The 12539-nt window shown below is 39.9% G+C and overlaps 1 protein-coding gene across 1 annotated transcript; it reads left to right on the top strand.

Annotated features, from left to right (window-relative positions):
* Window positions 1-10782: 10782 nt before the first annotated feature.
* On the top strand, window positions 10783-12249 carry LOC135671440 (protein JINGUBANG-like). The gene has a single exon (XM_065179555.1). The coding sequence runs from the start codon at window positions 10788-10790 to the stop codon at window positions 12192-12194; it is 1407 nt and encodes a 468-aa protein (XP_065035627.1). The 5' UTR covers window positions 10783-10787; the 3' UTR covers window positions 12195-12249.
* Window positions 12250-12539: the final 290 nt, after the last annotated feature.

Raw genomic sequence — 12539 nt, 5'->3', positions numbered from 1 at the left:
TCCCTCTTGTTCTTTGGAAGGTGGTATTGTTTATCATGTTCATCATGTGCATTGTGCACTATTTCATATGTCATCAACGAACCAATTAGTTCTTCAAGTGGCTGGTTGTTTATGTTTTTAGCTTCTTGTATCGCAGTTAATTTTGAATCTCAATCTTTATAAAGAGAACGCAAAATCTTATTTACAAGTTTAAAATCCGAAAAACATTTGCCAAGAGCTTTTAAACCATTGATGACATCCGTAAAACTGGTGTACATGTCAACAATGGTTTCGCTCGGCTTCATTCGAAAAAGCTCGAAATCATGCATTAAAAAATTAATTTTTGAAATTTTAACATTGCTAGTCCCTTCATGTGTTATTTCAAGAGCGCCAAATATCGAAAGTCATTTCGTAAGTAGAAACATGATTATACTCATTTCTATCTAAGGCGCAAAACAAGCCATTTATAGCCTTTGCATTTAGAGAAAACGTCTTCTTCTCCAAATCATTCCAATGGTTCATCGAAAGAGAAGACATTTGAAAACCGGATTCAACTATGTGCCATAAATCAAGATTTAATGAAAGCAAGAAAACTCTCATTCGAGTTTTCCAATAAGTGTAGTCCGTCCCATTGAAAAAGGGAGGACGAATGAGAGAGTGACCCTCTTGAAAGCCGAAAAGAGCCATTTCTCTTGGGTGTCAAACCAACTGAGAAATCACGAGACTCTAATACCAATTGATAAGATCAAGGGTCAGTACTAACAAGGGGAGTGAATTAGTGCTGTGGTAAAAACTATGTCGGTTTGAAAAACTTCGTACGATAAAAACTATTACCAACCAAAAATCGATTTCAGAAATTTAACTTGAAAGCGTACATAATGAATTGAAAGCAGCAAACTATTAAAGAGGTTTGCAGTATGTAAATAGCAGGAAGTAAATGCAAACCAGAGTTTTAGAGTGGTTCGGTCAACGTGACCTACATCCACTTTCGGCTTCCTCCTCCGAAAAGGTCACCGGCATCCACTAGAGGCCTTCCTTCAATAGGCAAAGGCCAATCACCTTTTACACCCATCTTCTCCTTTTCACGGGTTTAGGAGATAACCCTTACAAGCACTCACACTCCTCTTATAGATTTCTAAACTTAGAGTGGAGGAGGGAATCTAAAGAGATTACAGCAGCGTTTTTCTACTTTTGAACTCTTTATGCTTGTGTACTTTAACCAGGGATGAGAGGGGTATTTATAGGCTTCAAGTTGATTCAAGCTTGGACCCTAAAACTTTCTCATCCCGGGTTCCTCGAGCACGGGGGGTACCACCGCCTACCACCGCCCAGGGTCATTTTGACACTGACACTACCCTAGGCGGTACTACCGCCCAGGTCTAGCAGTACAACTGCCCAGGTTTGGCGGTACCACCGTCTGGGGTGCTGTGCTGAGCGGTACCACCGCTTAACACAGCCTCGAAGACTGTGCCACGATGGTGAGACTTCTTGGGGCACTGTTTGGGCTTCTTATTGGGTCCAACATAGTTCTTACATGGGCCTAGCTAGCCCTAATTGGGTTGGCCCAATCCAAGCCAAATTACGTGCTAACTATGAAATCCTAAGACATTTGCTAAGCAAAACAAGTCCCTATGTCTATTCTTCCGACGAGCTTCCGGCGATCTTCCGACGAACTTCCGACGGACTCCCGGCAAGCTATTGGACTTCACGATGATCTTCTTGGCAAGTTTTGACGAGCTTCTCTGCCAAGCTCCGAGATTTCTCGGCTGGTTCCTCCAGAACTTCTGACGAACGTCCGGACTTCCGACGAACTCTCGAACTCCCAACGTAATCGCGAACTTGACTCCGGGACTTTATTTTGCTTCATGCCTTGCTATTGTAGTTAATCCTACATATGTAAAAACACACTTCGATCTAGACAATTAATACTTAGCATTTAATCATGTTGTCCGGCATGTCATTGGTCTCTCGACGATTTATCCGATTCTTCGGCGCTTCATCCTCTCTTGCGGCCTATTGCCTAATCGGCCAGTTGACTCTGCAACTCTGATATCCTTGGCGTAATATCTACTCTTCTTGGCCTAATGCCCGAATCCACGACCCGTAGCCTTCTGTCGATACATCGACCGATCCACTGGCCCTTCGGCGCATCGTCCTCTTTTGCGGCCTATTGCCCAATCGGCCAGTTGACTCCGCTACTCTGATATCCTTGGCACAATATCCGCTCTTCTTCGCCTGATGCCCGAATCCACAGTCTGAAGCCTTCTATCGATACGTTGACCGATCCACCGGCCCGACGTCTAATCTTCTGACCTGTTCCTCCGGTCCAACATGATTTTTCATACTTTAATTGTCTTATCCTGATCGAAGAATCCCACATCACTCAAAACATAGATTAAAACATAAACACTTATCGATTGGTTTCATCGTCAAAATCCAAGATTCAACAAACTTTTCTCAAGTATGAAATATAGATAGGGGGAGTTAAGGGTAACTTTGTCACCAATTGATTGTCATCATCCAAAAGGGGGAGACTGTTGAATCTCGGATTTTGATGATGAAGTCAATTATCATTTGTTGATCTAATCTATATATTGAGAAAAGTGTACAGGATTAACTATGATGGCAGTAAGACATGCAGCAGGTGTTGTGCCGGAGTCAAGATCAAGATCACGTTGGGATTATGAGAGTTCATTGGAAGTCCAGACGTTTATCGGAAGTTCTGCGGGAAACAGCCGAGAAGTCCAGGAGCTTGCCATAAAAGCTCGTCAGAACTTGCCAAGAAGATCATCATGAAGTCCAGGAGCTTGCCGGGAGTTCGCCAAAGCATCGCCGAGGGTTCGTCAGATGTTCACCGGAAGCTTGTTGGAAGAAGCGATTAACGCACCGGAACATAGAATTACAGTAATCATGTCGTAATTGTTATACTTAAAGTATAGATTAAGTTAGGGTTGGGAGATAATCCCACTAACTTAATTAGGGGCTAACTGGGCCCTTAACTATCCCAAATTGGGCCGAATGGAACAGCCCATTCGGACCTAGAATTCCTGGCCGACGGTGGCACCACCTAGGAGACTCGATCTCCCAAGGATTTTGGGTAGTAGTACCACCCCTGTCAGGTGGTGGTACCACCGACAGTTATTGCTGCCAGCGATGGTACCGCCCTTGTAAGGCGGTGGTACCGTTTGAGCTCAGTCTTCGAGCGTTGTCAGGCGGTAGTACCGCCTAGATTAAGTGGTAGTACCGCTCAGTATCCGATCACAGGTGGTAGTACCACCCAGTAATGTCGGTGGTACTGCCAAGACCTCAGAAATCCGGGAATGGACACTTTTAGGCTCCATTTTTTAACTCATTGGGGTCTATAAATACCCCACCCTTTCCTGCATGAAAGGGCAATGAAAACTTAGCATTATCTTGAGTCTTTGAGGCCTTAAAAATGTTGTAAAAGCTAAAGTTCTCCTTCTTTCTTCTAAGTATTGAGATCATTCAAGAGATGAGTGAAACTTGTAAGGTTGTCTCCTAAGCCCATCAAAAGAAGAAAAGCTGTAAAAGGGTAGTTGGCCTTCGCCTATTGAAGGAAGGCCTCTAGTGGACACCGGTGACCTCATCGGAGGAGGAAGCCGATAGTGGATGTAGGTCACGTTGACCGAACCACTGTAAAATCTCGATTTGCATTTACTTTGAGCATCTTTCCTTTATAGCAAAATACCTCTCCTCCTTACTATGCTTTAAATATGTCTACATTTGCTTTGACATAAAACATCTTCCGAGATCGGCTTTCTACGAAGACTTTACGAAATCTACATTTTTTTCATTTGTGTGATTTATATTACTGCAAATCACCTTAGTCCTCTCTTGCATTTTCACTTAAGACTTCAAGCTCAAATTCCTTCCGAAACGAATTAAGTTGAAATCAGTCTCATTGAATCGACTTTAATCGAAACAAGGTTTTTGAAATAGCAAAAGTTTTCTACTGTACTAATTCACCCCCCCCCCCCCCCCCCCCCTAGTGCGCTCTTGATCTTAACACCTGCCGTGTGGATTGTCGCTAGAAAGGAGGATAGTTGATCTCCTTCAAACTCTCTAATAAATTTATAAGATTTCAGGGATATATGATCTCCCTAGGTAATACAACAATTGCTAGCCATAGGTGGCCTACATGCCAATCATGTGCATGATGGCATGTGTGATATGACATATAGTCTTTTTGGTTATTATTATTATGGTATTTTTTTCACTTTATATTGCTTGATGCATAAATATATTGTGATGTACATGAATCTGTGCAATGAGAATCAGATCATGAGGAGATCACGATAATGAGATTGATTCACTTTTAAACACAGATCCTAAATAATCATGGTCATAAGTTACTCGAGAGGGACATCGAGATAACCGAACAAACTAGTGTGCTATATTCCCATCCATATGATGGAGGTAACTAGTCTCATAGTTGCTCGTGTGGGCACACTGGAGCTACAATGTGGGTGCTCATTAGAGAATGAGTTCATTGATTGATCCGCTCATAGAATGCTAGACAATTGATGATACCTCATTATTAGATAATTATTCCATCATTCCAGTAGTGTACCTGGTCCTTAAACTTGAGATACCAAGGATATTCTGTATGAGTACTCCACTCTTTGAAACTAGACTTGTTTGGAAGTTCAAGATCTAGTACAATCGGTCATCGAGAGTGGTAGCTAACCTTACAAGGGCTATTGAGTATCGATAGAGGATCATCTAATCTTGGTATCATGAGAGGAATATCTCATGTATTCTTGCTCAGACAAATCCTTGGCCAAGGTCATTTGGATTGAAAGAGAAATAGTTCTCCGGGAGAATCCGATTAATGCGAGACTCGAGGAGAAACCGTATAGGCCTAACAACACTATGCTCAATATACGGTCTCTAGAATATTAGATGGATGAGGGACTATAAGTTCACGATAATTGAGAACATATAGGTCCAAAGGATTAGATTCCCCTATATCATCTAGGGACTATGGCGTAGTCGGCATAGTGGCCTAGTACGTCTGTAGTCAATAAGTCGAGTAAATTATTATGAAGATAATAATTCATTGAGTCAGAAGAAGTTCCGACAGATATGACTCATGACTAGATCGATATCGGGTCTAGAGGGTCATACACATATGGTAGGTGTTGCGATGAGCAGAGGTTCGGTTATAAGATATCCGCCGAAGCTCCTATCTTATTGGATATCCATTAATCCCCTGAATTATTGGATTTTTAGATAAGATCCAATAAGAACTATTAAGAGATTATTAGATAGAGATCTACTAATCTCTGAGGCTTGGGTAGTTGGGTGGAGATCCAATGTCTAATAAGGCAGGATCCATTAAGGTTAAGTTGACAATGGGCCTCTATAAATAAGAGAGAACCAAATGGTCATAGGCTAGGCTTTTTGGTTGCCACCTCCTATTCTCTTCTCCCCTTCTTCTCAAATAATAGGTGTGGCGATTTGAGTAGTGATTCGAGGAGCATCTTCGTAGCCCCTACCGTATGGATCACTGCTAGAGTGGAGGACACTTAACCTCATTCATCCTCTCTCATAGATCTATAGGAATTTAGGAATATACGATCTCCCTAGGTAACACAACTATCTCATATATGGTTTTCGGTTTCGCGGGTCTTTACATATTAATCTTTATACAACAATAAACACTTTTTAGGAAATTTGATATTTTTATTTTATATTTTTCTGCTGCATATATGATATTGCCCTTAGATTTCTCAATAACTATCTCATATGTGGTTTTTCGATTTTTGGGTTTTTGTACACCAATCTTTGTACGATGATGAAACCTTATTTTCTACAGGAAATTTTGAGATTTTGTTTTCTATTCTTCCACTACACATATTATATTGTCCCAAATTTCCCAACATATACTTCTCTAGAAAACTCGGCAATGGTACCTCTAGGGTCAACTGTGGTACCGTTTAGTGTCAAACGGTGGTACCACCTAATGTCAAACGATGGAACCACCTAGAATGATAATGGTACTACCGGAACACAATCTCCTAAGCTATGTCAGGAGGTGGTATTGCCTAAGTAAGCGATGGTACCATCAGTGCTCAGGCTGTCAGGCAGTGGTACCATCCAATGCAGGCGATGGTACTGCTAGTACCCCGAAAACCTAAAGATTTAAATTTTTGGTTCCATTTCTGAAGCCATTTGGAGCCTATTAATATCCCTCTCATGCTTTCTTGTTAAAGTAATGAGTGTTGAGTCTCTTCCTCCTTGAGTTTAGAAGTTATTCTAAGGAAGGTGAGAAGTCTTTTGTAAAAAAGGGGGGTAAGGGTTCTTTTCTAAACCTATAAAAATGAGAAAAAATTATAACAAGGGTAATTGATCTTTGCTCATTGAAAGAAGATCGGTAGCAAAAGCCGGTGGCCTCGAAGGAAGAGGAATCGGGAGTGGACATAGGTTGGGACGATCGAACCACTATAAATCAGTTTGCATTTATTCTTTTGCCTTGATTTACTATTGCATACTGATTTACTTACTAAGCAATCCTTACTCATACTTTTTGTTAATCACATTTTCGATACGAATTTCATCAATCAAAACTTTCAAATTGAAATTTTTTGAAAGCACTAATTCCCCCCTCTTAGTGCCTTTACGATCTTAACATTCCTAACTTATCTCAAATAATCATGGTGGAGTCATCAATACCATTATTGATAATATTATCATCGTTGCAATGATGAATAATACTCACGCACTTTACCTCAAGCTCCTCCCGATCTTTATCACTTATATTTTCTATTTTTCTTGCTCGTCTGTTCAATGTTCTTATTAGGTTTTGCTAAACAAGAAGACCTTTTATCATTCTCTATCATAGAGTGAAACTATTTTTGTATCAAATTTCTCTATAATAAGGCAAGCGAAAACAATTGATGACATCCTTATTGAATCTCTAATCATCAAATCTTTTGAACTCTAATATCATTTTCTTGGGGAGGAAGAAGAGAATTCCAAAACCAAAAGAATACCTAAAAATCAACAAGCTAAAAAGTATATCATAAAATCAATGCAAGATTTTATATGATTCGACAAATCTCGTCTACATGGAGAAAATCAAATTCTTCAATATAAAATATCAATTACAAGGTCTTTGGTTATCCCTAATCAAGTTCGACTTTCATTATTCATTTCTTATCTTATATAAATGTGAAGAACTCTTTTAACCCTTTTTAGAAACTCTAAAGATCACTCTTGTATGCATTTAAAGTACATTATCTCTCCCTCTTATCAAAATTCTAAAACTCAATTTATATTTATAAGAATAAATTTTAATCCAGTAAAAAAATAATTTTATTAATTAATTTAAATATAATTAAGAATTTTAAAAATACTTAGCAACTTCTAATTAAGTCTTGATGATGATGTCCATTCGAGAAGAGTTAAAAAGAGGTCAAAAAGGATGTAGAAGGACGGACACAACATTAACGTACACACAATTTATGTATGAGAAAAAAGTTTGGGAGAGCAAAATGACACGGGAAAGAGTATCTATATTTTGTGATAGAAGATAAGATTTTCCTCAATAGAATAGAGGATTTTCTTCAATAGAATAAATATGAGAGGAAATATGTTAATATATTGAAACATTTTTTATTTCTTCAATAAAACTTTTTCACTTTTTCAATAAAGCTTTTTTAGTAATTGTTCTTACCTTCTATTCTTTTCATCATGGTATCATAGCAGTGAGAAAAGCGAAGTTTCGCTCTTGCCTTAAGCCAAAGACCAACGTTGTTGAGAAAAGCGAAGCTTCACCCTTGTCTTCGGCCAGCGACCAATGTTGCTGCAGCCACATTCCTAAGAGGCTCCATGGCCAATCCTCATCTTCCTTACCATGGTAACCTTTGTTGCCTTCGTTGATTTACAACAGTCGGTGGACTTAAAGGAGAATGAAGGGAACGCGGGAAATCCTTTCTCCTAATCTGTATAAATAGAAGAGGAAACATGTTAATGTATTGAAGCATTTTTCATTACTTTAATAAAACTTCTTCACTTCTTCAATAAAACTTTTTAATAATTATTCTTATCTTCTGTTCTTTTCATCGTAGATCCGTTAACCAAATATATCATGTCAACATTATAAACTTAGATGAAAGAATATAAAAGTGAGAGATGTGTTAGTATGGACGTGAATATAAAGTCGAGAGGATACGACATATTGTTGAACGAGAAGCACATACTTGAACCGAGGAGAACCGCAATGGCGACGGATGGACATTGGAGACAACCGGCATGGGTGTTGCAGGCCGAGGTGACAGTCATCGGCATGGAAGTCGGGAGGAGTGCATGGTAGACGGAGCATTAGTACACCTAAATTAAATACATGAGTTGCTGTACAAACTCCATGAATAACTTCTACTCGATCTCTGCATATGTACTGATTTACACACGGGCAAAAGAACGTTCATAAACACCTACCAAGATCCCGCCATAACAATCAGAAACTTCAATTCTGTTCTTAATAGGGTGTGATAGCCTGACGACAACGGCGTCCTCGTCCAACTTAAAACCGTACGATCTCCTTTTACATCATCTGTGCCACAACCTAGCTAGGCGCTAGCAATCAATCCCCTACGCCAATCGCTTCATCCAATAATACAAACTATCAGCTACCCACTCTCAGCAAATCATAACTCCTCTCTCTCTCCGACTCTCTTTTGCTCCATCTATTTCAGCTACTGTTTTGTGATCTGTACTGTCGGATAAGGAAAGAAAAATTTTAAAATTAAAAAAATAATTCAGATATCAACAAACTAAAAAATATATTAAAAATTAATAAAAAAAAGCAATATGGTTTGATAAATTCGATTTATATTCATAGAGAAAATCAAATTTTTTATATTATAAAATCAATTATAAGGTTCTTAAGTCATCTTTATTCAAATAAGGTTTTCCTTGTTCACCTCTCACGAAACAAATTTTCAATCCTCTTTGAAACCCTAGATATTACCCTTAGGAGAACCCAAAGTGTCTTGTCTTTCCCTTTCACCGAAACTTTAAGACTTAATGTATATTTACAGGAATAAATCTTAATTTACTAAGAAGTTTTAATTTAATTATGATTTTATCAACTAATTTAAATATAATTAAAACTCCTAAAAATACTTATCCATCTTAATAATTTTTTTTTATTTTGTGCTTACTATAGAAATTAAAATATTGACTTGAAAAATTCATTACAATTATACAAATTGAATTAATTCATAGTTTAACAATACGAAGCTCATTATCATAGTTATCTATCATCCCATGTTTTTATTATATTTCTTTCTATGTAGTACAATCCTTGATATAATCTTCCTTTTAGTAGGATTATATAAGCTCAAATAACTTTTAGAACTCTACCTCTATCCTCGTAGCCATAACTTAAAAAATCTAAAAGACTTAACGAAATTAGATTCTTCTATATCTTTGGAATATAAGTCATATCCTTCAGAGTATGCACCACTCCATTGACCATTTTAGACAGCTTATCATTTAATGAATCAAAACAATCGTTCTAAATAGCAAACATGAGTAACACGAGCAGAATTTTAAAACTAACTCTTTTGAAAAGATGCATCATTATATTTGAAAATTATAAGAATATCTTTATCACCATCCATCATAAGAGAGCACTCGTTGACCTCTTATTTATGTTTCTTCTTTCTTCCAAGATAGTTCCGTCCGAAAATCCTCCTTATTGACCTCCATCTTTAGTAGCATGAAATACTAAAGTTTATTCAACTTGTTATAGAGTTTTTATATCAATCCCACATAATATCGTCTCCGTAGAGTTATCATTAGAGTCGAAAAGTGATGTAAGACGCAATAGTATCTTATCTTTTTTTATTAATCTTTATATCAATTTTCCTATTCAATATTCTTTTGAATGTGTTCAGATATTTTATCAAGTCTCTGTCTTCCTCTATCTTCAATCTCTATAACTTCCACTTATATATAATTTGTCAGTTAGGTTTTTTATTAGATAAGACTTTTCTAACTTATCTCAAATAACCATGTGGAGTTATCATCAATGACATTATTGATAATATTATCAATGTTGTCTTGAGCTCCTCCCAATCTTCATCGCTTATATTTTCTTGTTTGCTTGCCCATCTCTTCGATGTTCTTATTAGGTTTTGTTGAACAAAAAGATCTTTTATCCTTCTTTGTCAAAGAGTGAAACTATTTTTTCTATTAAATTTCTCTACAATAAAGCAAGCGGAAATAAGTGACGACATCCTTATTGAATCTCTAATCATCCGTTCTTTTGGACTCTGATATCATTTTATTGGGGAGGGAGAGGAGAATTCTAAAACCAAAAGAATGCCTAGGGATAAACAAGCTAAAAAGCATAGTAGAAAATCGATATAAGATTTAATATAGTTTAACAAATCTCATCTACACCTATCGAGAAAATCAAATTCTTTGTCATATGAGATCATTTATAAGGTATTGGTTATCCCTATTCAAATACGACTTTCATCGGTCATCTCTCGTATAAACATGAAGAACTATTAACCCTTTTTAGAAATCTTGAAGATTATTTTTATAAGTATCCAAAGTATCTTGTCTCTTCCTTTCATTAAAATCATTAGACTCAACTTATATTTATCGGAATAAACCCTAATTCACTAAAAATTCTTAATTTAATTAAAATTTAATTAATTAATTTAAATATAATTAAGACTCCAAAAAAATACTTAGCAACCCTAAGTACTACTTCTAATTATTTATACTTCGTTATTCACGAGTTTGCATTCGGTGCTGCTGCAATGGACATGTATGGGAAAACGTCTTCCAGGATCTACTGGGAAGAAGACGAGAGAGGTTCGCAGTCTCCGATACAGCACCACCATCACCAGCAATCCGTCAAAGGGCAGTCACCGGAGGCGGAGCTTCCCCGGGTCAGCCTGTCGCGGCTGTCGTCCGCCACGGTCTCCTCTGTCTCGCCGTTGAGCCCTGGCCCGGGATCCCCGTGGGCGTTATCCCCCATGCGCCGCTTCTCGTCCCCGTCTCCAACCCCGTCACTGATGTATCACTGTCTCGTCTCCCTGCAGCGCCATGACGGCAACGTCTACTGCGTCGCTGTCTCTGGCGGCACAATCTATACGGGCTCCGACAGCGACCGCGTGCGGGTGTGGAAACAGCCGGACTGTGTGGATCGGGGCAGCATCCAGACCGGCCACGGCCGGATCCGGTGCATCCTCGCTCACGGTTCCACCCTCGTCACCACCCACAAGGACCACCGGGTCCGTATCTGGGCTGTGCCCCCCGTCCCGGACCGACTGCGGTGCAAGAAGGTCGCCACCCTCCCGCCTAGGATCTCCAGCCTCTTCCCCTTCCGCAAGCACCGATACCAACGACACATCGACACCATCTCCTGCCTCGCCTTGCACCACGCCGAGGGCCTCCTCTACACCGGCTCCCTGGACCGGACGGTCAAGGCCTGGCGGCTGACGGAAAGGGCCTGCGTTGACTCCTTCGTGGCCCACGATGACCAAGTAAGCGACATTGTGGTCAACGAGCTCGACGGCTGCCTCTTCACCTCCTCCATCGACGGCTCCGTGAAACTGTGGAGGAGAGTGTTCGGGGACAGCTCCCACGCGCTGATGATGGTGCTGCGGTTCCAGCCCTCGCCAGTAAACGCCCTGGCGCTGAGCCACTCGAGAGACACTTGCTTCCTCTACTCCGGCTCGTCCGACGGCTACGTAAACATATGGGAGAAGGAGGCGGTGTCGGGGCGGTACAACCACGGCGGCTTCCTCCAGGGCCACCGCTACGCCGTGCTCAGCCTGGTGGCGGTCAACCGGGTACTGCTCAGCGGATCGGAGGATACGACGATAAGGGTGTGGAGGAGGGAGAGGGGGAGCGGGTTCCACAGGTGCCTGGCGGTGATGGAGGGGCACCGGGGACCGGTCCGGTGCCTGGCGGCGAGCGTGGAGGTGGAGGGGAAGGGAATCGGGATGGGACTGCTGGTGTACAGCGCTAGCCTTGACAGGGTGGTAAAGGCGTGGAGGATAAAGGTGCTGGCCGAGGACGACGACGACGAGGCGGTGGCCGCCGTCGCCAACGACGAATGCGGTGGCAGCGGTGTTGGGAAGGAGGCCGCGGCGGAATACGAGATGAATCCGGTGCTGTCACCGACGTGGGTGGAGTTGAAGCTGCAGAAGAGTTATCCCTTCTAATGGATGCGGATTTGTAATAAGCTAATATGGGTTTAATGCTGTGTCTCTTAGTGTACTGTTTAGGTCTCATGTTCAAGCATCTTTTATATCGTTTAATGTAGTAAATATAAATTAAATTAGGAAAAAAGAAATATATTGGTATTTGATAGGGAATAAAGTGATGAAAGCTTTGGTCGAAAGGCATTATGATAGATATATAAAAATACTTCGGATAAATAGAGGTGATGAATTTTTATGTAATAAGTTTAATTCTTTTTATGAAAAAATTATATTTATAGAAATTTGATCACATATATCATAACAAAACATATATCGAAGTAAAATGATTTATCTGAATATAAGAAT

The sequence above is a fragment of the Musa acuminata genome, unplaced genomic scaffold (genome assembly GCF_036884655.1).
Source record: "Musa acuminata AAA Group cultivar baxijiao unplaced genomic scaffold, Cavendish_Baxijiao_AAA HiC_scaffold_1139, whole genome shotgun sequence".
Classification (NCBI taxonomy): domain Eukaryota; kingdom Viridiplantae; phylum Streptophyta; class Magnoliopsida; order Zingiberales; family Musaceae; genus Musa; species Musa acuminata.
The sequence above is the reverse complement of the archived record's forward strand: the minus strand, read 5'-3'. Positions and strand labels throughout refer to the sequence as shown.

Bases quoted from the DNA above. Each gene is read 5' to 3' on its own strand.
- LOC135671440 (XM_065179555.1), top strand. From the start codon at position 10,788: ATGTATGGGAAAACGTCTTCCAGGATCTACTGGGAAGAAGACGAGAGA.